At 45.0% G+C, this 27,124-nt stretch overlaps 1 protein-coding gene across 6 annotated transcripts in view; it reads left to right on the top strand.

Annotated features, from left to right (window-relative positions):
- Nucleotides 1-27,124, top strand: part of LOC115151541 (dynamin-like 120 kDa protein, mitochondrial) — a 75,128-nt gene that overhangs the window by 19,866 nt on the left and 28,138 nt on the right. For 4 of the 6 annotated variants that reach the window (XM_029695564.1, XM_029695568.1, XM_029695567.1 and 1 more), the window contains 15 exons: nt 2,970-3,041; nt 3,173-3,272; nt 3,519-3,649; nt 3,948-4,020; nt 7,360-7,432; nt 8,060-8,175; nt 12,491-12,555; nt 12,669-12,745; nt 13,642-13,807; nt 14,318-14,470; nt 18,851-18,959; nt 19,180-19,400; nt 23,260-23,376; nt 23,696-23,789; nt 24,583-24,693. In XM_029695564.1, coding sequence (XP_029551424.1) covers nt 2,970-3,041; nt 3,173-3,272; nt 3,519-3,649; nt 3,948-4,020; nt 7,360-7,432; nt 8,060-8,175; nt 12,491-12,555; nt 12,669-12,745; nt 13,642-13,807; nt 14,318-14,470; nt 18,851-18,959; nt 19,180-19,400; nt 23,260-23,376; nt 23,696-23,789; nt 24,583-24,693 — 1,678 coding nt within the window. Of the gene's footprint in view, nt 1-2,969; nt 3,042-3,172; nt 3,273-3,518; nt 3,650-3,947; nt 4,021-7,359; nt 7,433-8,059; nt 8,176-12,490; nt 12,556-12,668; nt 12,746-13,641; nt 13,808-14,317; nt 14,471-18,850; nt 18,960-19,179; nt 19,401-23,259; nt 23,377-23,490; nt 23,583-23,695; nt 23,790-24,582; nt 24,694-27,124 lie in introns of those variants that run through there. The other 2 variants (XR_003867321.1, XM_029695565.1) reach the window with 2 other exon arrangements.

Consider the following 27,124-nt stretch of genomic DNA (forward strand, 5'->3'; position numbering starts at 1 on the left):
ATTTTGCAGATTCTTAATTGCGGACATTATCTCTTCCTCAGTAATAGGGGCATTAAGGAGAGACTTCTGTTCTTCGGAGATAGTAGGGAGCTCAATCTTAGAAAAGAAGTTCTCCATTAACTTGGGTGCGTCATTTGGCAGTTCTGAGGCGTAAAGATTTGCATAAAATGTCTTAAATTAGTCATTTATCAATTTATTTTCATATAAATGATTGCCATCAGAATCAGTAATAGCCGCAATTGACTGTGAGTCAGCTCTCTTTTTAGCTAGGTACGCCAAGTACTTTCCTGGCTTATCGCCATGTTCATATAGCTTTTGCTTGACAAATCTCATTTTCTTTTCAGCGTCCTGTGTTAGGAGGGAGTCCAGCGTTGATCTAATGACTGCTATTTCCTTTAATAGGGCAGGAGTGGGAGTTTTAATGTAGTCCTTCTCTTTAGTTTCCAATTCACCCTCTAGTGTTTTTTGCTTTTCACGCTTTTTCCGCCTCTTAGTGGCTGCGTATGACATAATCAGACCCCTGGCGTACGCCTTACAGGTTTCCCAAAGGAGTGAGGGGTTATCTGTTGATTGAGAGTTAATAGAGAAAAATGCTTTAAACTCTGTAATAAAATATGATGTGAATGTATGGTCTTTAAGAATGGTTGTATTCAACCTCCAATGTCTTGACTGATTGAATGCCCCGTTGAGTTTTATGTCCAGGATCACCTCCGCATGATCAGATATGACTATGCTTCCTATCCTAGCGGATAAAACAGACTGCAGCGACGTCCTGGGCATAAAAAAGTAATCTATTCTAGTCTGACATCCATGAGGTGCAGAGAAAAAAGTGAACTCTCTGTTGGAGGGATGAAAAGCTCTCCAAACATCAGCATACCCCAGATCATCACAAATGGCTGTAAGTGACTTAGCTTGAGGAGAGAGCGAGGCTATACCGCTGGGAAGCTTATCAATAAGGGGGTTCAACAAACAATTAAAATCCCCTCCGACCACTGCAGTGTCTGAGTTTAATTCTGAAAAGTCTAGAAATAACTTAGTGAGGAAGTCAGGGGGGTGGGCAGGGGGGAAGTAAATATTCATTATGGAAATGCTCTGCCCTTGTAAAGTACCATTAATTATAACAAAGCGACCCAATTTATCTTTCACACACTTCAAGACCTTATAAGTGGCAGGTTCTTTTTCACAAGAATTGCTACACCTCTACTTCTGGATGTAAATGATGAAAAATACACTTGACCAAACCCCCCTTGTTGTAATTTCAGATGCTCCTTATCATTCAAATGGGTTTCTTGTAACAGGGCAATATCAATATTTTCTTTTTTCAAAAAGGATAGTATCTTCTTCCTTTTAATGGGGTTATGGCTCCCTCTAATGTTCCATGTACATACACGTAGTCTGTTACCTGCCATTGCGCTTTGACCATTCAATATCCAGACTGAATCTTACTGTAAAAATGGGGTGATACCTTTTTCCATGTGTTGAACTCTCCTCTATCTCACTGAGCGTAAACAAACGATATGAACCCTGAACTCGAACTATACAAAACCCAAAAAATAAACATGTAAAGATCCAAAAGGGGGTTTTCCCACTAGCTAACATGCAGGGGATTTCAACTCTCCAATGTAGACTCTTAAGTCCGCATTGCCACTCAATAGCCTCATCCTTTATATATGTGGAAATTAAAATCAATAGAAGAAGATTGAGGCTCTTCCACCTAAAACCAGGCCTGGGCACCAATATAGGTTCACACATATCTCAGTCTGAGCTACGGCGGCAGTTACTTTAGCAAGAAAAATAATACCGATACGAATATTACTGAACAGGAGCACATGAGAACTTACACCACTGTTTCATGATCAGATTCAAAATAAAATAAGACGTTATCCTATGCTGCGGAGGTGCAGCTTAAGGTTATTTACCCGAGAGAGTCAATAAACGCAGCAGCCTCTTCAGATGTGTAGAGTTTTTTAGGCGATCCGTTGACCATAATCTTCAATGTGGCCGGGTACAGCAGTGCGTAGTCGATCTTCATTCTCTTGAGTCGAGCCTTCACCTCATCAAACGCTTTGCGCCTTCGTACAACCGCTGTGGAATAATCATTGAAGAATGAGACCTTTGGACCTTTACGTTGACTACCGTCAGAACCGATGTTTCTAGCCGCATCCGCATGACGCGCTGCTTGTCGGTAAAGTTGTGGAACTTTATAACCACTGGTCGTGGGCGCTGATTGGGACCGGGTATCGGTGCTTGAGAGCGATGTGCTCTGTCTAGCTTCACACGACCAGCCTTAGTGTCCATTTGTAGGTAGCCAGGGATCCATTCCTCAAAAAATGTTACTGAACGTGTCCCTTCAGAATTTTCCGGGAGTCCCACAACACGGATATTGCATCTGCGTCCTCGATTATCCAAGTCGTCAATGTGCTCCGCCATTTCGCGCACCTGCTTCTCAAGTGCTTTTATCTTAGTGTCCATGGATGTAGTTGAAGTTTCCACAGTAGCAATTCTTCCTTCCGCCTCATCAACACGTTTGACAACCCTCTGTAGTTCAGCTGAATGGCCTGCTATTGCTTCCAGGACCGTTCTTATCATAATATCGATCACTTTAGTAATGTTATCTGTCATCCTTTGAATCACCAGGTCCATTGTGCCTGGATCCGCAATGTTGTTAGATTCGCTAACGTTAGCTAGCTCCTCCTGCACCTCTACAGGGATGACGGTTTTGGTCGACTTCTTAGTAGCTCTGTTGGGCATGTTGTCGGAGATTTTTGAGAAATAGTCGCCAAGACTCATTGTAGGGTAACTTATTTAGCCAATTCTACCACTTTTTCAAGCTAGGAGATTAATGTAAGGATATAAATTTACGAATACCGCGTGAGCTCGCTGAAACACCGTGTTCTCTCTACGGCGCCATTTTGTTCCCCCCTGACTGTTTTTAGTGTTAAATGTTTTTCCTTTTTCCTGTGTGACAGACGATCTCTCTGAGTGTCAAAGGACCAGGCATCCAGAGGATGGTGCTAGTAGACCTACCAGGAGTCATCAGTGTGAGTACTACATTCACGCACTCACACACACACACACAGGCGCATGCAGAAACACACACGCGTGTATGAAAACAGTGACCGTGCAGTGATAGGAGCAGTGATGGTGATGCGATGGTGTGTGTTCCTCTCAGACTGTGACTGCAGGCATGGCAACAGACACCAAGGAGACCATCTTCAGCATCAGTAAGAACTACATGCAGAACCCCAACGCCATCATCCTCTGTATCCAGGGTGAGTCAACACTGGAGTCACCTTCCTCTGACCAAACAGAACATCCTGGAGCTCCTCTCCCTCTTTACTCCCTCGCCTCCACTTTGATCCTCTGTTCTTTTCTCTTCTGTCTGCCTCGGTCTCGGCTCTGCCGCTTCGGTCTCGGCTCTGCCGCTTTGGTCTCCTCTCCGCCGCTTCGGTGTCCTCTTGTCTCTTCTCCTCTACCTGACCTGCTGTTTTCTCACCCTTCATCTCTCTGGTCCTCAGATGGGTCAGTGGATGCAGAGCGCAGCATCGTCACAGACCTGGTCAGTCAGATGGACCCGCATGGGAAGAGGACCATCTTTGTCCTGACCAAAGTAGACCTAGCAGAGAAGAACCTGGCCAGCTCTAACCGGGTGAGATATAAACTCACACACCCGCACAACACATGAATCACACACATGTTCAAGACGTTTTGCAACGGGAAGCGCAAATGACAACCATGGTCAAGGTAATCCCAATGAGCATGGACGATGTACATTTGACCAGTTAAAATTGTCTGAGAACTATTATATGCCTCCGTAGCCACAAAGGGTTAGCCTTTCATTAGTTGTAAAAGCTGAGTGGTACACTCAAACAGTCACGAGGTACAGACTGAATTAAATCTACAGCCTTCTCATCTGGGATTTTACTCATGTGTTTTTCTCCCTACAGATTCAGCAGATTGTTGAAGGAAAGTTGTTCCCTATGAAAGCCTTGGGTTACTTTGCTGTGGTGACCGGGAAAGGTAAGATGCATTCCCTTTTCAAGTCTTACCCATCAGATCTTATTTCAAATTTCAATCAAATTAGGCTACACATGTAACTCAAATCTATACTTTTCTAAGGAAGCATACAAACAACAGAACTATCTTAAACGCATCTAAAAAGACAGGACTGTTTACTTCATGTTCTGTTGTTTTTATGCTTCCTTAGAAAAGTAAAGATTTGAGTTACGTGTGTAGCCTACGAGAGAACGCATGGCTGGCGTTGAAAATGTGTGTTGTGTAATTTGAGTATATTTCGCTTAAAAAAAACACTACAACTAAAGCAACTGTTAAACAACGTGAGTTAGAAATACGCAAGGAGTACCGGAGGGAAGACAAAGAGTCTGGCTTACTGCATGAGCCAAAGCTGATTTAACGACAAAATAGATCGTATATTGTTTAAGCTTCACGAAACAGCTTAACACTAAAGTTGACAATCTGCCAGTGACCCTAAAAAAATAATCTATGTAAACGGAGACGAGCTTAAGACAGCGATTTGAAAGAAAAGCCAAAGAATTCCAGGATTACTTAGACTTGGATATAAGGCAACTAACGAGAAGAGGCAATGTGGAAGCCAAAAAGGCCAGCGCAAACCCACCCACTAAATTCAACCCTGAGGTGTCTATCATTCTAGCAGGCCGACTGTTGGAAGAGAGCGAGGGTACTTCTGATCCAGTGTGACCCGGAGCTAGTAGTTGCGGATGCATGCAAGGGGCCGGGCGGGATCAAGCTGGAACTACGCTCTGTCCAGGAGAAAGTGGCTGTCCTTTGGCAGAAACAAAAGCTGAAGAGTTACTTAAGGTTCATGGATCACCAAAGTCTCACACGGAACGACTCATTGATCTGAGATCCCAACCAGGAAGAAGTTCTACATCACTGGGAGTTGTCGAGTGATGCAACGGCTTTTATCTGGTCCTGATGCTGTTAGTAGGATCTGGGAGACGCGGCAGACTGAGACTCAACTGCCCAGCCATTAGGTGCAGACCAGTTTACTCTGGTTCAGTGGAACCTTAATGGTTACCAGTTTATTCTGGTTCAGTGGAACCTTAATGGTTACCAGTTTACTCCGGTTCAGTGGAACCTTAATGGTGGGACAGCTTTGAACTGTGAACTAAGACAATTGATTCAACTTTCACTGAATCCTGACATTTTATCCCTGAATGAGACATATCACACAGGTCAGCATTCAATTGAAATGGAGGGGTTTTCTTGGTTTGGACATAAGAGGAAAACCCATGTAAGAGGGAGCCTATAGTATCTGGCGGAGCTGGACTTTTGGTTAGAAACAAGATGCTTGAGTCCTAATAAAGTGAATGTGAATGACAAATGAGTAGATGGCATAATTGGACTGAGATTTGAGCATCAAGTAGATGGCAGGGAGTGAACCAGTATCTGAATGCAGAGGCAGTCCTACTCCCCTAACCAGTATCTGAATGCAGGGGCAGTCCTACTCCCCTAAGCAGTGTCTGAATGCAGAGGCAGTCCTACTCCCCTAAGCAGTGTCTGAATGCAGAGGCAGTCCTACTCCCCTAAGCAGTGTCTGAATGCAGAGGCAGTCCTACTCCCCTAAGCAGTGTCTGAATGCAGGGGCAGTCCTACTCCCCTAAGCAGTGTCTGAATGCAGAGGCAGTCCTCCTCCCCTAACCAGTGTCTGAATGCAGGGGCAGTCCTACTCCCCTAACCAGTGTCTGAATGCAGGGGCAGTCCTACTCCCCTAACCAGTGTCTGAATGCAGGGGCAGTCCTACTCCCCTAACCAGTGTCTGAATGCAGGGGCAGTCCTACTCCCCTAACCAGTGTCTGAATGCAGGGGCAGTCCTACTCCCCTAACCAGTATCTGAATGCCAGCGTTACCCTGGAGGTCAGGAAGGTGGTTGAGTGTGCTAAACCAAAGAAAGCTACAGGAATTGATGATTTTTCGAATTCAGTTTTGAAGTCGCCTAAATTGTTCCAAATACGATTTGAACTTTTGCAGGCTTTTACGTTTTTATTTATTTAATGGCATTAATCCATCTGTATGGTACAAATCAATAATCAAGCCTAACCCCAAATCCTGCAAAAAGGACCCTGAAATCTCATTGAACTATAGCGGGATACGTCTCATTACCGCTGTATATAAATTGTATTATTGTGCTCTAAATAACAGGCTCTCCCACTATCTAGAACAGTCTGGTCAGCTTGCATGAACAGTGGATTTTCATAAAGCTTTTGATTGGGTGAATTGAAACCACTTTGCTTTTAGACCAATTAAAATGTAAGATTCTATGATGCCATCAAAGCTCTTTATCCGGCTCCAGTTGCTTGTGTTCAGGTCAATAACCTGAAGACCGGCTGGTTTCCAACCCCTTACGGCAGGGCTCCCCAACTGGCGGCCCGGCGGCAGAATTTGGCCGGCGGGTGGTTTTATTTGTCCCCCCCCCCAAAAAAATTGCAATTTTCATTGTTGGACATAAAATGTAAAAACACGATGAAATCGTCTCCAAGTCATTTTTATTTGGGAATTCTGTTCACAAGTATTTCCACCAGTAGTAGAAGACACGTGATCATATACAAATGTAAGCCAGCCAGCAATGATTGAAATCATTATGCCTTAGTCAGTTATTATATATATTAGGCTTCTTGCGGTCAATTTACAGTCTACAAATGATTTGTGCTGTGCATATACAGTATTTCAAATGAATGACCTAAATTTATCAACTTTCACAGTGAATACTTTTGTTTAGAGGCTTTTTTCTGTACCAATGAATGGAAGTTGAACATGGCCAAATGAGTCAGTTTAATTCAATGTGCAGTAGTCCCTAGGCCTATTTTAATGAAACTCTGGCTGTAAATATAGGCAGGAGATCGCAGGGCATCCCCGATTTTTTTTATTTTTTTCCCTCTGCGCTAAACTTTTTGGAAATGGAAAAGGTTCACTTTCTCATCTTTAAACACATCTCAAGTGCATGTGCTCTGTCCAGCAGCTCTCAATAGCAGGACGGGGGGCATTTTCATTAGGACGGACATTTTAAATATTATTGGGACACCTACACATTTGGCAGCCAAGCACGAGTTATCAGTGTTGCTTATTATTGTCTAGACTTGTTGAGTTACCTTCACGCCTAGAATAAAAACCTCCAGGCTTCCATTATGAGAAAATATATCTATCAATTAAAAAAGGAATTACAGGGGGCAGTTTGAATAGCCTTTTCCTGTGTGAATGTTTCTCTGTAATAATGGACATGCTGGGGTAATAATTACATAACCAAAGTTCTATGGTAATAGTAGTCCCGTGGTCAGGCCTTGAATCACTGATGTGAATCTGTTATCCCCTCTTCTTTAGGCAGTGCCGGGGAAAGCATTAACTCCATCAAAGACTACGAAGAGGACTTCTTCCAGAACTCTAGACTACTCAGGTGGGTGTCCTCACTCCCTGCCATCTAGGCTACTGAGGTGGGTGTCCTCACTCCCTGCCATCTAGGCTACTGAGGTGGGTGTCCTGACTCCCTGCCATCTAGGCTACTGAGGTGGGTGTCCTGACTCCCTGCCATCTAGGCTACTGAGGTGGGTGTCCTGACTCGCTGCCATCTAGGCTACTGAGGTGGGTGTCCTGACTCGCTGCCATCTAGGCTACTGAGGTGGGTGTCCTGACTCCCTGCCATCTAGGCTACTGTGGTGGGTGTCCTGACTCCCTGCCATCTAGGCTACTGAGGTGGGTGTCCTGACTCCCTGCCATCTAGGCTACTCAGGTGGGTGTCCTGACTCCCTGCCATCTAGGCTACTCAGGTGGGTGCCCTCACTCCCTGCCATCTAGACTACTCAGGTGGGTGTCCTCACTCCCTGCCATCTAGACTACTCAGGTGAGTGTCCTCACTCCCTACCATCCACATTTCCATCAGATTTGGTTTAGAAAATGAATTGCCAGTCAATTCATTCATTTGGTTGAAGGCCATGGTTTTCAATGAGATCATTTTTCTAACTGAATAGAAATGGAACTGCGCTGGAACACGTTAACCTGACCGGTGTCCTTCTGCCCACCCCAGAGACGGCATGCTGAAGGCCCACCAGGTGACTACTAAGAACCTGAGTCTGGCCGTTTCCGACTGCTTCTGGAAGATGGTCAGGGAGTCCGTGGAGCAGCAGGCCGACGCCTTCAAAGGTAACCAGGCGGGTTAGGTCCCCAAAATAGTCCTGTGATGCGTGATCCCCAAAGCCTTATCGATTTAACCTACGTAGAGACACAAGGGACCATCAAGAGTTAACCAACCCTGCGAGCCTGTTGGTGCATGATATTTCTCTACTTTAACAGGGAAGTGTGATATGTTGGAAGCTTGTACAGCAGAGCGTTGTAAACAAGAAGGGAGAAATGAAGTGATCTACAGGAGTTTAGAGGTCCAGTCGACCTTCTGACAAAAGAATGCAGTGATCAATATTAAACCTGCCACTTCTGATAAAGCGAGGCATGATATAATACACTGCATCCAAGGGTTTTAGAGAAGTGGCTGCTGCTTTCTGATAAATGGTGTCACCATAATGAAGAGCTGGCAGGAAGGTTGCCTGTACATCCTGTTTCCTGCTGTTTAGGGAGAAGCAGGAACTATTTCTATATAAGAGGCCTACTTTAAATCTCAGCTTCTTAAAACAAGTTCATCTGTATGTTTTTTTATTTAAACGTCACATTTTTGTCAAACCAAAATCCCAGATATTTATAGTTGGGAACCTGCTCGATGAGAGAACCATCCATTGCATAAATATGTAAACCATCTGAAATATTTGTAAGAGAATTAGAAAACATACATTTCATTTTTGGCCCGGTCAGCGGCAGCGGCAAGGGGCTCTGACGTGGCCCGGTCAGCGGCAGCGGCAAGGGGCTCTGACGTGGCCCGGTCAGCGGCAGCGGCAAGGGTCTCTGACGTGGCCCGGTCAGCGGCAGCGGCAAGGGGCTCTGACGTGGAGTAGGGGATGGTGGACAGTATAAAAGGAAGCAGAGTGATTCCTTTGATCTAAGCTATTTAAAAGACTAGCTTAGCTGCTGAAACGGTGCTATGTTCAGGTCTAGAACCAGACTGGTGAAGAATATCAGCGGAGGTTGAAAGTTCTTAGCTGCTATACACTGGATTCGTGCTCCCGAGTGACGAGGTGGTCTAAGGCACTGCATCTCAGTGCTAGAGGTGTCACTACAGACCCTGGTTCCATTCTGGGCTTTATCATAACCAGCCGTAATCGGGAGTCACATAGAGCAGCGCACAATTGGCCCAGCACCGACCGGGTTAGGGGAGGGTTTGGCCGGGGTAGGCAGTCATTGTAAAATAAGAATGTGTTCTTAACTGACTTGCCTAGTTAAATAAAGGTTAAAAAATAAATTAAAATCTTGACATACTGTAGCTTACTCTAATATATATTCTGCTGTACATATCATTCTTAGTATATTGAGTGGAAATTCATCCAGTGTAGATAGCATTTGGATTGATGTTAGTGCAATTTAGGTTAATTGGATTTGTTCAACATTTCTTGTTATTTTTTTAAATTACTTGTGTACTTGTTTGACATTTTACTACATTGTTAGGAGCTAGTAACATAAGGATTTCACTGCACCCACTATAACATCTGCTAAACTGTGTACGTGACCAATACACTTTGATTTGATGAACCTCCTTTCCTTCATGCTAGGTCATCAACCTCCTCTCCTTTACATTTACATTTAAGTCATTTAGCAGACGCTCTTATCCAGAGCAACTTACAAATTGGTGCATTCACCTTATGATATCCAGTGGAACAACCACTTTACAATAGTGCATCTAAATCTTTTAAGGGGGGGGGTTAAAAGGATTACTTTATCCTATCCCAGGTATTCCTAAAAGAGGTGGGGTTTCAGGTGTCTCCGGAAGGTGGTGATTGACTCCACTGTCCTGGCATCGTGAGGGAGCTTGTTCCACCATTGGGGTGCCAGAGCAGCGAACAGTTTTGACTGGGCTGAGCGGGAACTGTGCTTCCTCAGAGGTAGGGAGGCGAGCAGGCCAGAGGTGGATGAACGCAGTGCCCTTGTTTGGGTGTAGGGACTGATCAGAGCCTGAAGGTACGGAGGTGCCGTTCCCCTCACAGCTCCGTAGGCAAGCACCATGGTCTTGTAGCGGATGCGAGCTTCAACTGGAAGCCAGTGGAGAGAGCGGAGGAGCGGGGTGACGTGAGAGAACTTGGGAAGGTTGAACACCAGACGGGCTGCGGCGTTCTGGATGAGTTGTAGGGGTTTAATGGCACAGGCAGGGAGCCCAGCCAACAGCGAGTTGCAGTAATCCAGACGGGAGATGACAAGTGCCTGGATTAGGACCTGCGCCGCTTCCTGTGTGAGGCAGGGTCGTACTCTGCGAATGTTGTAGAGCATGAACCTACAAGATCGGGTCACCGCCTTGATGTTAGTGGAGAACGACAGGGTGTTGTCCAGGGTCACGCCAAGGCTCTTAGCACTCTGGGAGGAGGACACAAGGGAGTTGTCAACCGTGATGGCGAGATCATGGAACGGGCAGTCCTTCCCCGGGAGGAAGAGCAGCTCCGTCTTGCCGAGGTTCAGCTTGAGGTGGTGATCCGTCATCCACACTGATATGTCTGCCAGACATGCAGAGATGCGATTCGCCACCTGGTTATCAGAAGGGGGAAAGGAGAAGATTAATTGTGTGTCGTCTGCATAGCAATGATAGGAGAGACCATGTGAGGATATGACAGAGCCAAGTGACTTGGTGTATAGCGAGAATAGGAGAGGGCCTAGAACAGAGCCCTGGGGGACACCAGTGGTGAGAGCACGTGGTGCGGAGACAGATTCTTGCCACGCCACCTGGTAGGAGCGACCTGTCAGGTAGGACGCAATCCAAGCGTGGGCCGCGCCGGAGATGCCCAACTCGGAGAGGGTGGAGAGGAGGATCTGGTGGTTCACAGTATCAAAGGCAGCAGATAGGTCTAGAAGGAAGGAAATAAAGGAAGTAACCGCAAAAACCGTAGGTTTTTTCAGAAGGGGTGCAACTCTCGCTCTCTTGAAGACGGAAGGGACGTAGCCAGCCATCCAGGTCAAGGATGAGTTGATGAGCGAGGTGAGGTAAGGGAGAAGGTCTCCGGAAATGGTCTGGAGAAGAGAAGAGGGGATAGGGTCAAGCGGGCAGGTTGTTGGGCGGCCGGCCGTCACAAGACGCGAGATTTCATCTGGAGAGAGGGGGGAGAAAGAGGTCAAAGCACAGGGTAGGGCAGTGTGAGCAGGATCAGCGGTGTCGTTTGACTTAACAAACGAGGATCGGATGTCGTCGTCCTTCTTTTCAAAATGGTTGACGAAGTCATCCGCAGAGAGGGAGGGGGAGGAGGATTCAGGAGGGAGGAGAAGGTGGCAAAGAGCTTCCTTTCCTTCATGCTAGGTCATCTAGTCATCTACGTCCTCTTATAGCCATGGCTGACCACCACCACCCACTTCTCGCTCCCCTCTTCCCCTTCGTGTTCTCGCCCACCCTGCCACACTTCTCCCCTCGCCCCTGCGCTGCTTCCTAGTGGCCGTTATCCCCAACAGCCGGTGGTCCTCTCTAACAGTAACATCAGGGACTAGATTTATGCTCCTGTGGCTGTGGTGTGTCCCCGTGGATCTCCTTCCCATTATGTAGTGTATTGATCTGCTGCACGTCAAAGCCCCTCACAGGCACCGAGCCTGGTGCCGGACACCCACCCCGACAATTACGTCATCTCCTTTGTGTAGGGAGAGGTGAGGGATGATGGGAAATGTGTATGTGGGGGGGGGGGTGTAGGCTTGGATTGAGCTTTTGATTGGGAGTGTGTTCTCTAGCGAGTGATCTCAGCCACGGCTCTGTCCCTACTGCCCCGGTGTGATTAGGAATGTGTTCTCTAGCGAGTGATCTCAGCCACGGCTCTGTCCCTACTGCCCCGGTGTGATTAGGAATGTGTTCTCTAGCGAGTGATCTCAGCCACGGCTCTGTCCCTACTGCCCCGGTGTGCTTAGGAGTGTGTTCTCTAGCGAGTGATCTCAGCCACGGCTCTGTCCCTACTGCCCCGGTGTGCGTGCCAAAATAGGTTTTATTTTTCCCTTTGAACTCTCTCATCATAGCGGGTAGTAGTGAAGCTGTCCCTATACAGACTGCAGGTTAACTACTGGTTAATTCATAACACCAAACAGATGAGACATTCGGACAATGAGACCGTCTAACCAGCTAGCTCACCCATGCTACTGTCTGGGGCTGCCTGACTCTCAACCCTGGCTTGGATCTTTAGCAATGGAGACAAAATACATAGTATTGATCCTCACTCACTTTTTATATACCGTATATCCATTATAATGTCTCCAATTTATACCTCTGTAATTTCATCTGTGGCTTCTTCATTAAATAAAGTACAGATGAAGTTAGACGTATAAACAGACTCACTATGAGAGAACCCCCCCCCCCCAAAGGTCTGGTCCACTGACTGTCTGTCCTCTCCTTCCTCAGCGTCCCGATTCAACCTGGAGACAGAGTGGAAGAACAACTACCCCCGTCTGAGAGAGCTGGACAGGGTATGTCGAGTCAACAATATTTTCCTTCACTCGTCTACTGATTCTGAGATGTTTTGAGAGATGCCAGATTCCGCCCAATAATCATGCGTCTTCTGTTTGTTTTTTCCTCCCAGAATGAACTCTTCGAAAAGGCCAAGAACGAAATCTTGGACGAAGTCATTAGCTTGAGTCAAGTGACACCGAAACACTGGTTAGTGTTTTACCTGAGGTTTCCCCTTTTAAAGGATGTTTGGTCACCTGTAGCTTATGTACATCATTATTATTGATTATTATTTATAGGTGTTTTTTAAAATGTGTTGTAATTTTTACATGGCCAACGTCATCTGAGTGTTGAATGCTTCGTATTCAAAGGCCTTTAAACGAATTGTGAAATGCCCGTCTGCCAGCTATGTTGTAGAAGCTATGAATGGTGGTGTGTGTGTTTATGATACATTAGTCTTTACAGAAGCCCAGGGGGATTGAGCTGGGGTTCGTCCCATTGTCACAGAGCTCTGTTCAGATAAAGAGCCTTGCTTTAGTTAACAAGCTGCTGGTCTTTCATGGCTGTGCGCCCCAAATGGCCCCCTGTATAAGGAGTAGGTCACTATTTGGGATGCAACCATTGGGACTCTACAGTAAAGTGCAGTCTGAATAGTGAGGGTTTATTTCGTTTACCAAAAGGGATATTTTCCATCCTTTCATTAAACCTTATATGACAGGCAAAGTCAAAGGACACATCACTACCACTTTCTGCCCTATTGCTTTCAGCTATTATGCCTGTTCAGATCAGCTGCAAACGTGGAGAGGACATAACCAAAGGAAGCAAATTGAGACTTTTTCCAAATATTTTTTTTGTCTTTGTGGGTTTATATTTATTTATTGAGATGGAACCGTGAAGACGGATGAGGTAGTAGATTGCGAGTCAGAAGTGCACTGGGTTGGATTCAAGCCCATGCTGACTCTGCTGTAGGCTGTGTGCACCGGTGTTTGCGGCACTAACCGCTGCACCACACAGGTCACTACTTTAGACTTAACGTACACTCGCACAGCGTCGTCTTCAAAACTGCTGTCCAACCAAGAAGTTGTTTTCCTATCTTCACCCTGTAGGGAGGCCATCCTACAGAAGAAGCTGTGGGAGCGTGTGTCCACCCACGTCATCGAGAACATCTACCTGCCTGCAGCCCAGACCATGAACTCTGGTACCTTCAACACCACCGTGGACATCAAGCTCAAACAGTGGACAGACAAGCAGCTGCCTCACAAAGCATTAGAGGTAGAGTTGCGCTGCTGCTGTCTCAATAGCTCTTTAAACCTCTTCTTGCTAACGGTGGAGATACATGTCATAAGGAGATGTTGGTGTGAGGTCTAAGTCAAGAGATAATTTAGATCATTGAAGATTTGGATTTACTGAGTGGTGTACGGGTGTTGTATTTACAGGAGTGGTGTACGGGTGTTGTATTTACAGGAGTGGTGTACGGGTGTTGTATTTACTGAGTGGTGTACGGGTGTTGGATTTACTGAGTGGTGTACGGGTGTTGTATTTACAGGAGTGGTGTACGGGTGTTGTATTTACAGGAGTGGTGTACGGGTGTTGTATTTACAGGAGTGGTGTACGGGTGTTGGATTTACAGGAGTGGTGTACGGGTGTTGGATTTACAGGAGTGGTGTACGGGTGTTGGATTTACTGAGTGGTGTACGGGTGTTGGATTTACAGGAGTGGTGTACGGGTGTTGTCTGTAGCAGGCCGTGGTGTCGTGCTGATACCTGGCCCTCTGTTCTCCAGGTTGCCTGGGAGACGCTGCAGGAGGAGTTTGCCCGCTTCATGGCGGAGTACAAAGGGAAGGACCAGGACGACATCTTTGACAAGCTGAAGGAGGCGGTGAAGGACGAGAGTATCAAGAGGCACAAGTGGAACGAGACAGCCATGGACAGCCTGGTACACACACACACACACACACACACTCTCTCACTCTCTCTCACACTCTCTCTCTCACACTCTCTCACACTCACCAGGGTTTCTTCTGGATCAAAAAGGAGCTTAGGTGGTTGGCGTGGCAATGGGTGGAATGAATTTTAGAGAACATTTTAGAGGCTCCCATCTGTGAAGAGAAATATTACCATTTTTAAGACCATTTCCTGCAATTCTACAAATTTCTCCAAGGAGCTGACATACATTTTGGCAGTTTTATGCATTTTGCCATGGCTAATGCAGTGTTCTTTTGCTCAAACATAATAACAATCAGTAATCCCTGAATGTCTAGCTTGTTAGTTCTCAAAGGTTATATTATAACAAAAATATGAGATTTTTAGTAGTTTAAGTTAACACTGAAAGTGCTTTTCCATCCCAAAAATGATGTATGTATGTACACTACATGACCAAAAGTATGTGGACACCTGCTCGTCAAACATGTCATTCCAAAATCATGGGCATTAATATGGAGTTGGTCCCCCCTTTGCTGCTATAACAGCCTCCACTCTTCTGGGAAGGCTTTCCACTTGATGTTGGAACATTGCTGCTGGGACTTGCTTCCATTCAGCCACGAGCATTAGTGAGGTCGGGGACTGATGTTGGGCGATTAGGCCTGGCTCGCAGTCGGCATTCCACTTCATCCCAAAGGCGTTCATTGTGGTTGAGGTCAGGGCTCTGTGCAGGCCAGTCAAATTCTTCAACACCGATCTCGACAAACCATTTCTGTATGAACCTCACTTTGTGCACGGGAGCATCGTCATGCTGAAACAGGAAAGGGCCTTCCTCAAACTATTGCCACAAAGTTGGCAGCACAAAATCGTCTAGAATGTCATTGTATGATGTAGCATTAAGATTTCCCTTCACTGGAACTAAGGGGCCTAGCCAGAACCATAGAAAACAGGCCCAAATCATTATTAATCCTCCACCAAACTTTACATTTGGCACTATGCATTGGGGTGGGAAGCATTCTCTTGGCATCCGCCAAAACCAGATTTGTCCGTCGAACTGCCAGATGGTGAAGCGTGAGTCATCACTCCAGAGAACGACTTTCCATTGCTGCAGAGTTCAAATGGGCGAGCTTTACACCACCCCAGCTGACGCTTGGCATTGCGCATGGTGATCTTAGGCTTGTGTGTGGCTGCTCGTCCATGGAAACCCATTTTATGAAGTTCCCGACTAACAGTTATTGTGCTGACGTTGCTTCCAGAGGCAGTTTGGAACTCTGTAGTGAGTGTTGCAACCAAGGACAGAACATTTTTACGCACTTCAGCACTTTGAGGTCCTGTTCTGTTAGCTTACGGCTGAGCCGTTGTTTCTCCTAGACGTTTCCACTTCTCAATAACAGCACTTCCAGTTGACCGGGGCAGATCTAGCAGGGCAGAAAGTTGACCAACTAACTTGTTGGAAAGGTGGCATTCTATGACGTTGTCACATTGGAAGTCACTGAGCTTTAAAGTAAGTCCATTCTACTGACAATGTTTGTCTATGGAGAATGCATGGCTGTGTGCTTGATTCTATACACATGTCAGAAATGGGTGTGGCTGAAATATCCAAATCAACTAATTTGAAGGCGTGTCCGCATTGTATTCTGGAAGTATTGGTTTTTCCGCTGACATGCACTGTCAACTGTGGGACCTTTTTAAAGACAGGTGTGTGCCTTTCCAAATCATGTTCAATCAACTGAATGTACTAGAGGTCGACCGATTAATCGGAATGGCCGATTAATTAGGGCCGATTTCAAGTTTTCATAACAATCGGTAATCGGTATTTTTGGCCACCGATTTGCCGAATTATTATTATTATTATTATTATTATTATTATTATTATTATATATATTTTAACCTTTATTTAACTAGGCAAGTCAGTTAAAGAACACATTCTTATTTTCAATGACAGCCTAGGAACGGTGGGTTAACTGCCTTGTTCAGGGGCAGAACCACAGATTTTTACCTTGTCAGCTTGGGGATGCAACCTTACGTTAACTAGCCCAACACTCTAACCACCTGCTTTACATTGCCAAGGTAAGTTGCTAGCTAGCATTAAACTTACCTTATAAGGACTGTCTTTGCGAAAAAGGACTGTCTTTGCTCCGACGTGTACCTAACCATAAACATCAATGTCTTTCTTAAAATCAATACACAAGTATATATTTTTAAACCTGCATATTTGGTTAATATTGCCTGCTAACATTAATTTCTTTTAACTAGGGAAAATGTGTCACTTCTCTTGCAAACAGAGTCAGGGTATATGCAGCAGTTTGGGCCGCCTGGCTTGTTGCGAACATCAATGCCTTTCTTAAAATCAATACACAGAAGTATATATTTTTAAACCTGCATATTTAGCTAAAAGAAATCCAGGTTAGCAGGCAATATTAACCAGGTGAAATTGTGTCAGTTCTCTTGCGTTCGTTGCACGCAGAATCAGGGTATACAGAATCTGTCTCGTTGCGAACTAATTTGCCAGAATTTTACGGAACATTGAAATAACATTGTAGGTTGTGCGATGTAACAGGAATATTTAGACTTTATGGATGCCACCCGTTAGATAAAATACGGAACGGTTCCGTATGTCACTGAAAGAATAATGTTTTCGAGATGATAGTTTCCGGATTTGACCATATTAATGACCTAAGGTTTATTATATTATAGTTAAGTCTATGATTTGATATTTGATAGAGCAGTCTGACTGAGCGGTGGTAGGCAGCAGCAGGCTCGTAATAGTCAAAGGTATATGGTTTAGAGAGAAATAGTCGACGCGTCATAATTCCTGTAATAACTTGCGGCTGAACTTGAAAGGGGTTCCTTCGTTATTTTACCGTTCATGTCTTCCATAGAGAATGTCTTGATCTACTTCAAATAAGGTCTGTGTTTTGTGCTTAAACCGCCTCGGCGTTTTGATACCCGTGTAAATCTCACTAGGTAACGTTTGTCAACATATTTTCATAAATCCACTCTACAAAAAAATGTATCTTCGCTTATATTGATCAGAGTTATATCCTATGGATATCTACACAGTTATAAAATTGGCAAGGTGGTGTAAGCCTAAACCAAACACAGACCTTATTTTAAGTTAATCTAAAAATATCCTATGGAATAAATGAAGGAAACGCTTTTCAGATTTTGCTAGAAGGTGTCATGGGAATTATGACTCGCGCTTTGGTAGTCAATTCTTACCCTGTCCATTATTAAAATAGGATTTCCTGCATATAGAAATTACAGTTTTTGTTTTCAGCATTCATCACAGGTAACTTAAACTCTATTTTTGTTATTGAAACAGTTGAGAGTATTTGTCTCCTAAGCAGACTCTTCAGTATCGTTGTCACTTCAGAGCTGTGTGTGTGTATGTATGTATATATCTCTATATATAAATATAAATAAATATAAATGCCTGATTTCACGCAGTCTCCTCTGAACAGTTGATGTTGAAATGTGTCTGTTATTTGAACTCTGTGAAGGACTTATTTGGGCTGCAATTTCTGAGGCTGGTAACTCTAATGAACTTATCCTCTGCAGCAGAGGTAACTCTGGGTCTTCCTTTCCTGTGCCGGTCCTCATGAGAGCCAGTTTCATCATAGTGCTTGATGGTTTTTGCAACTGCACTTGTGCTTTCAAAGTTCTTGAAGTGATCCATATTGACTGACCTTCATGTCTTAAAGTAATGATGGACTGTCATTTCTCTTTGCTTAATTGAGCTCTTCTTGCCATAATATGGACTTGGTCTTTTACCAAATAGGGCTATCTTCTGTATACACCCCTACCTTGTCACAACACAACTGGTTGATTGGATCAAACGCTTTAAGGAAAGATATTCTACAAATTAACTTTTAACAAGGTACACCTGTTAATTGAAATGCATTCCAGGTGACTACCTCATGAAGCTGGTTGAGAGAATGCCAAGAGTGTGCAAAGCTGTCATCAAGGCAAAGGGTGGCTACTTTGAAGAATCTCAAATATAAAATATATTTTGATTTGTTTAACACTTTTTTGGTTACTACATGATTCCATGTGTGTTATTTCATAGTTTTGATGTCTTCACTATTATTCTACAATGTAGAAAATAGTAAAAATAAAGAAGTTGAATGAGTATGTGTGTCCAAACTTTTGACTGGTACAGTATATCTTTTTTTTACACTGTTGGGCGACCGGAAGACATGCCCAAGATTTTAAAAATCCCTGCACACACACACACGTGCCCGTGTACACACATTTATGCGTGCGTACACATGCGTACGTTTACACACACTTTCTCATATTCAACCACATATACAGCAGGTCAAACATTGGTATGCATTGATTTCCTGTCTTGCTATGCTTTGTGGGTAATGTAGTTTCTCCTCTGTGTTGTCAGAGGGTGATCCAGCACAATACTCTGGAGGACCGCTCCATCACCGACAAGCCCCAGTGGGACGCAGCCATCCAGTTCATGGAGGAGACTCTGCAGGCACGCCTCAAAGACAGTAGGTTATACACCCCCAGCTTTACCATGACTTCTCCCCTCTTCTGTCACATGCTTTATTTACTTAACCTGCTTTCTGGGTTATGGTCGGATATGTCAGACATCCAAATATTTCTCCCCCTCATTTCTCTCACTCTCCTATCTCTGCTCCATCTCTCTTACTACCACTATCTGTCTTCTCACTTCCCTTCATCACTCCCCCTCTCTCTCGCTCTCTCTAGCTGACTCTGTGATAAATGACATGGCAGGTCCTTACTGGAAACAACGCTGGATGAGCTGGACGAGCCGCTCGCCCGAACAGCACATCTGCAACGAAACCAAAAAGGAGCTGGAGCGCCTGCTAAAACTCCATGAGGACCACACAGCCTACCTGGCCAATGACGAGGTCACCACCGTCCGCAAGAACCTGGAGGGTCGAGGAGTGGATGTAGACCCTGTCCTGGTAAGAACCTGGAGTGTCGAGGGGTGGAGGTAGACCCTCTCCTGGTGAGAACCTGGAGGGGTGGAGGTGGACCCTGTCCTGGGGAGAACCTGGAGGGGTGGAGGTGGACCCTGTCCTGGTGAGAACCTGGAGGGGTGGAGGTGGACCCTGTCCTGGTGAGAACCTGGAGGGGTGGAGGTGGACCCTGTCCTGGTGAGAACCTGGAGGGGTGGAGGTGGACCCTGTCCTGGTGAGAACCTGGAGGGGTGGAGGTGGACCCTGTCCTGGTGAGAACCTGGAGGGGTGGAGGTGGACCCTGTCCTGGTGAGAACCTGGAGGGGTGGAGGTGGACCCTGTCCTGGTGAGAACCTGGAGGGGTGGAGGTGGACCCTGTCCTGGTGAGAACCTGGAGGGGTGGAGGTGGACCCTGTCCTGGTGAGAACCTGGAGGGGTGGAGGTGGACCCTGTCCTGGTGAGAACCTGGAGGGGTGGAGGTGGACCCTGTCCTGGTATGAACCTGGAGTGTCGAGGGGTGGAGGTGGACCCTGTCCTGGTATGAACCTGGAGGGGTGGAGGTGGACCCTGTCCTGGTATGAACCTGGAGGGGTGGAGGTGGACCCTGTCCTGGTGAGAACCTGGAGGGGTGGAGGTGGACCCTGTCCTGGTATGAACCTGGAGTGTCGAGGGGTGGAGGTGGACCCTGTCCTGGTATGAACCTGGAGGGGTGGAGGTAGACCCTGTCCTGGTGAGAACCTGGAACCAGGGGCCTCGTTTATCAACCGTGTGTAAATTTCTTACTAAATTCTAGTGTACGTGGAGATATACGCGTGTTTGCATTGATAAATTAGAGCCATATATTTGTGTGACTGTGAGCGAGTGCCACAGCCCGGCCTGGAAAACGCCCTCTATTCATCTTTTTATGGTGAACATCCTTAACATCCATCATGAACTTTTTACACGGACATCCTTATTTGCTGTATGATTTGGAGATGTTGGAACTGGACCATGGTAGTTCCTAAAAGAAAGCGCAATGGGAAATTTTATCACATTTCTGTAGAGGTGTGGGTATAATGTTGCTGTGACTTTTACACACTAAAAATGCATGCCTCCTAGTTAGTGCCAAACACTGGCCACGCGTTCTATTTGTTGTGTAGTGAGAATAATTGAAACCAGTTATGTCAGAAACGGAGAGACGTCCTACAATTCTGATTTAGGCCTACAGTATGTAATATAAGTACAAGAAACATTAGGCGACATGCTGCTGTGTGATCTCCTTACCAACAGCAAATGTAGTTTTATCATTAGGCCTTAAGTTTTTAATGTTTTATTAGCCTACCATTATTATAATTCCTGTGCATCAAACACCTTCCATTTCCCCCAAACAAACCAGAAGCCAATTTGCTTGCAATAAAGTTGATCAACCTTCTAAAAGTTGGGTGCATGCATGGTGTGAGATTTGCATGACGATACACACACACACACACACACACACACACACACACACACACATACACTTTCCCATCAAGTTCAAAATGGATAAATACCAACCTTCGCAGGTAGACTGGCGCACGCAACGTTTCACATTTTTTGTGCTCACGCACCTTTGATAAATGAGGCACCTGGAGGGGGCAATCACAGTAACATCTCTCTTTCTCGCTCTCGCTATACCTCTCTCTACCTCTCTACACCTCTCTACCTCTAACTGTCTCTCTTTGTAACATAACCACACCTGTAGGGTCAAGATACAGTATAGGGGGCATGTATGTATTGTGTGTTTTGACACTTTCTATCAGACTAGGGACTGGCATTTGACTTTTTTTTTGACTGTTCCAGTAATCACATTATTAGTTTAATATATGCCATTTATCTACTCTATATGCCAACAGTGCGCAATGCCTAATTCATCATAACCGTGACAGATAACAAATCTTAAATGCCCTTATATTTAGTCAATAAAAAACAATTGCCATTTAATATTAATGTATTGAAACCGTAATATCAACTGGTTATATTATCAGGCACTAACCTCAGCAGTGGTGCTTCCTCACTTCTATTAGACGAGGGCTGTTCTCTCGTCTTCCTCACTTCTATTAGACGAGGGCTGTTCTCTCGTCTTCCTCACTTCTATTAGACGAGGGCTGTTCTCTCGTCTTCCTCACTTCTATTAGACGAGGGCTGTTCTCTCGTCTTCCTCACTTCTATTAGACGAGGGCTGTTCTCTCGTCTTCCTCACTTCTATTAGACGAGGGCTGTTCTCTCGTCTTCCTCACTTCTATTAGACGAGGGCTGTTCTCTCGTCTTCCTCACTTCTATTAGACGAGGGCTGTTCTCTCGTCTCCTCACTCCGCTGCTGCCTCGTTGTTCTCAACACCAATATTCTGGTTAACTTCGCTATTATGTACTTGGTAGCATGGATGAGGAAAAGTCGCCAATTCAGCAGCACACGGATGTTTCAGAACAGCGACCGCTATCCAAAACGGGAGAAAGAGCATTTGTTATAAAATAATACAAATGTTATTAGTGTTGTTCTTATGTAATATAACCTCATACAATTTCAGTAGCATGTCTTACTTAGAGTGATGGACTGTGCCATCCTCACGGCCTCCACAATGGTTGAGTCCACTCAGACTTGTACCAATCAGACAAGTATCTTGTACACCATTTTTTGGGGGGTCTATTGCTTGACTAAAAATCTTGGTCGACCAATCAATAGACCAGTCAACTAAATGGGGTCACGGCCCCTACAGTCAAGACACCTATTTTATAGCAAAAAACATGATGTAATATAATAGAATAGAACAGAATATTTTTCCAAATAAAAAAAGTTGGCAGTGTGAAGTGATGCTCTTCTGGGAGAGTTATTCTCAATTTTTTTTTCAGGGTTACAAACCAAAATTTGTCGTCTTTTTGCTAAAGGCCTACAGACATTCGATTGATTTTATTTTGCGTGTTTGTAGTTTTCTGAATGTATTAACAGTTATACATTGAACACTGGCTGCATTGTGATGAGTTACGGCCACTACATCTATTTGATGAGTAGGGCTAGACTTAATGACTCTGAAAATACGCTCTTTCTCTTCATCAAACTGTTTTTACATATTTTCAGTGTGGAACCTGTATGTTTAGTGGGGTTATAGCCTAGGCTAACCTGTTCTAAATGGTACTAGCAGTTCGCAAAGTAGCCGAAGTGGAAAATAGACGAGAAGCAATTATTCCCAAACTGCAGCTCGTTGTTTGAACACATTTCCGTATTTCAATTAACCAGTCCGTTTTGAATTAGTGATAAAACTGTTGTCGTTTGGCATGGAATGTAGCTTGTGTATCCCGTCAGTTAGAGGGATACATGCCCACCTTATTGGCATTTATTTCTGTAGGCCTAACTGGAGCGTGTGTGTGTGTGTGTGTGTGTGTGGAGGGAGAGGTAGGAACGCAATTGAGTGAGTGAAACATGGAGGGGAAATGGAATTTAGGCAGAAGAACTGTGTGATGCTTGCCTTGGTTTCTTTTTTGTTGTGCCCCGCAAATGAACGTTGTCTTCAAGACGACAAAATTTCATGTATTTTTTCTCGGAACAAGCCACAAAGCACATTCCACCAGTTACTTTTACAGTATTTGAAAACAATGATCTCTAGTTAAATATGGATTTTTAACGTTGTCTGTTTGAGTACTCATACATATCCTTACTTCAGACAGTAATGTAATCAGAGAGGGAGACAAGCAGGTGTGGGAAAGGTGGACGCGGGTATTGAACCCCGTCTCCGTTGGGGTTGTATATGTGACGTACCAGGAAGAGTTACCTCTCGACCACAGCTCTGCACATCTTTTGCCTATAAATTGCCCCTCTCACTCCGGTTCCCTCTTTTACTTCCTGTATTTCTAGATCAAGGACACGTGGCACCAGCTGTACCGACGTCACTTCCTGCAGAAGGCGCTGCATCACTGTAACCTGTGTAGACGAGGCTTCTACTACTACCAGAGACAATTTGTTGACTCGGAGGTAAGGGACCTAGGCTCTTTGGTAAGCTGCCAGAGTTAGCTGATTTCAGAGGAAAGTTATGGGCGTAGGTTTGCAAAATTCCAGTAACTTTCCCAACGTTCTCTGTATTTCCAGAAATCCCGGTTGGAAGATTCCTTGAAAGATTTTTGGAATATCTTGGAAATCTGGGAAAGATATTGGAATTTTGTAACCCTTTATGGACTGTAGTAAGTTGTCCATCTACAGTACTTCCTGTTGTCTCTGACTGTTGCATGTAACTTAATAATATAATACGTGCCCTGTCTCAGTGCATGATTATCATGTTTCTCTCTCACCACAGCTGGAGTGCAATGATGTAGTCCTGTTCTGGAGGATTGAGAGGATGCTGCTCATCACAGCCAACACACTCAGACAGCAGCTCATCAACACAGAGGGTAGGCTGGGACTTGGGTATAGATCTGGGGCTGTGTTACAGGGCTGTATAGGCCCCTGTCTGGAGGTCTGTCTGGAGGTCTGTCTGGAGGTCTGTCTGGAGGTCTGTCTGGAGGTCTGTCTGGAGGTCTGTCTTGTCTGTCTGGAGGTCTGTCTTGTCTGTCTGGAGGTCTGTCTTGTCTGTCTGGAGGTCTGTCTTGTCTGTCTGGAGGTCTGTCTTGTCTGTCTGGAGGTCTGTCTTGTCTTGTCTGTCTGGAGGTCTGTCTTGTCTTGTCTGTCTGGAGGCCTGTCTTGTCTTGTCTGTCTGGAGGCCTGTCTTGTCTTGTCTGTCTGGAGGCCTATCTTGTCTTGTCTGTCTGGAGGTCTGTCTTGTCTTGTCTTGTCTGTCTTGTCTTGTCTTGTCTGTCTGGAGGCCTGTCTTGTCTGTCTGGAGGCTTGTCTTGTCTGTCTGGAGGTCTGTCTTGTCTTGTCTGTCTGGAGGTCTGTCTTGTCTTGTCTGTCTGGAGGCCTATCTTGTCTTGTCTGTCTGGAGGCCTATCTTGTCTTGTCTGTCTGGAGGCCTATCTTGTCTTGTCTGTCTGGAGGTCTGTCTTGTCTTGTCTTGTCTGTCTTGTCTTGTCTTGTCTGTCTGGAGGCCTGTCTTGTCTGTCTGGAGGCTTGTCTTGTCTGTCTGGAGGTCTGTCTTGTCTTGTCTGTCTGGAGGCCTGTGTTCCCTTTATCTTTGATGTCTGACATTTTGTCTCTCTGTGTGTGTGTGTGTGTGTGGGGTTGTGTGTTTTGCGTTTGCACACTCAGTACGGCGTCTGGAAAAGAACGTGAAGGAGGTGCTGGAGGACTTTGGTGAGGACAACGAGAGGAAGGTCCACCTCATCACCGGACGCAGAGTACAGCTGGCAGAAGACCTTAGTGAGTCACCTAAACACACACACACACACACACACACACTGGGTACACACACACACACACAGGCTACACAGACACACTGGGTGTATACACACAGACTACATTACACCAATTTGGGTTTAACCAGAATGGTATCGTTAGTCACATTTGGGTTTAGCCAGAATGGTATTGTTAGTCACATTTGGGTTTAGCCAGAATGGTATCGTTAGTCACATTTGGGTTTAACCAGAATGGTATCGTTAGTCACATTTGTGCTGGTACCTCCTGCTTATGCCTTACTTAAGCAATAAGTTCTGAGGGGGTGGGGTATATGGCCAATATACCACGGCTAAGGGCTGTTCTTTGGGACAACAAAACACGGAGTGCCTGGATACAGCCCTTAACCGTGGTATATTGGTCATATACCACAAACCCCCGAGGAGCCTTATTGCTATTATAAACTGGTTGCCAACGTAATTAGAGCAGTATAAAGAAATGTTTTGTCGTACCTGGCTTTCAGCCAATCAGCATTCAGTGTTTGAACCGCCCAGTTTATAATAGTGAAAAGATTACTACCTATATTATGGAAAATAATAAATAATTTATATTATAGTGATAATATGAGGAGCAACAGACTTTTTCTGCAGATAAATGAATGTGAATGTTTTGAATGTGATTGAATCGGCTGTGAGTTTTCTTTGATTTGATGGCACTGTAAATAGTTTTTAGTGCAATATACCTGACACCACTAGATGGCAGTGGTGTTTTTATCTTTGTATTTATCGTGGATCCCATTAGTTCCTGCCAAGGCAGCAGCTACTCTTCCTGGGGTCCAGCTAAATTAAGGCAGTTCTACATGTAAAAAAAATATAAATAAAAACATTCAAAGACATTCACAACAGATTTCACAACATACTAAGTGTGTTCCCTCAGGCCCCTACTCTACTACCACATATCCACAACACAAAATCCACATGTACGTGTGTGTGTTATCATGTGTTTGTATGCATGTGTCTGAGCCTATGTTTTTTGTGTTGCTTCACAGTCCCCGCTGTTCCATAAGGTGTATTTTTTTTAAATCTGTTTTTTTAATCTAAATTTACTGCTTGCATGAGTAACTTGATGTGGAATACAGTTCCATGTAGTCAGAGGCGGTTCTAGGTTGTATGGCTCCCTGGGTGAAGCCCCCCCTTCAGGCCCCCCCATTCTGCACTAACTGTCATTTTTATTCAGACATTTGGAACATCACCTGTAAATAATCATGACATTTAAAACTATAGAAATATAAAAACATATACAAAAATAAGATTCATAAATATAAAAAAGAATTAACAAAGACAAATAGAAAGAAATTGTAGTATATAAATACAATTAAAAAAGAATTTAATTAATACACTTACCCTATTGCTAACAAATAAAACTAAATTGCACAAATCCTATATGACACAAATAGAATAACACACTTATAAAGAGAACCTGATTATTGCACTTGAAACAAGAAACACACAAACTAAATGACACATCTAATTGCATTAGAGTTAGAGGTCCACTATTTGATAGATTCCCCCGCTCCCCCTACCTCGGGCTTCCTGTGGGGAGACCTGAGGTCAACCTACCCCCGTCCACCTCCCCGTCTCATACTTCTGAGTGGGAGACCTTCCCAGGCAGTAGCCTGCCTAGCTAACAAACTAGAATCAGGGCGCCCAGTCCGATAAGGTTAATTGACCCACAGTCCCACACGGTGACATATCATTGACGTGATGTGCAAACGAGCGATAGAAAACCGATCGCACAAATGTCACCATTCCGAATATTGTATATTTATTTATTTATTTTGTGCGGGTGCCCCGTGCCACCCCCGGCAAGATGCCGCCCATGTAGGCCATACCTAAATCCGCCACTGCATGTAGTCATGGTTACCATGAAGAAGAGGTGAAGTCGTCACTCATTGGACAGGGTCGAGTGGATCTCTCCTGTTTCTGTTACTGCTACAGATTGACATCTGCTGAGAAGGAGGGTGTCTGCTTTTTCATTTTTATTTATTTCAACTTTATTTAACTAGGCAAGTCAGTTAAGAATAAATTCTTATTTACAGTGACTGCCTAAGAAAAGGCAAAAGGCCTCCTACTGGGACGAGGTGACCTCTTAGACACTGGCTGACCACTGTGTAGCTTATTTACCTATAGCTTATACATGTGCCTTCCATTGGGAAAGACACACATTCTGTCCTTCAAGAAACACACGTTCTTTCTCTTGATCCTCGTTCTCTTTCCTCTTCTCTCGCTCTTTCCACGCCGTCTCTCTCTCGCTCTTTCCACGCCGTTTCTCTCTCGCTCTTTCCACGCCGTCTCGCTCTTTCCACGCCGTCTCGCTCTTTCCACGCCGTCTCTCTCTCTCGCGCTCTTTCCACGCCGTCTCGCTCTTTCCACGCCGTCTCTCTCTCTCGCGCTCTTTC

This window comes from Salmo trutta, chromosome 17, assembly GCF_901001165.1.
Source record: "Salmo trutta chromosome 17, fSalTru1.1, whole genome shotgun sequence".
In the NCBI taxonomy this organism is placed as follows: Eukaryota; Metazoa; Chordata; class Actinopteri; order Salmoniformes; family Salmonidae; genus Salmo; species Salmo trutta.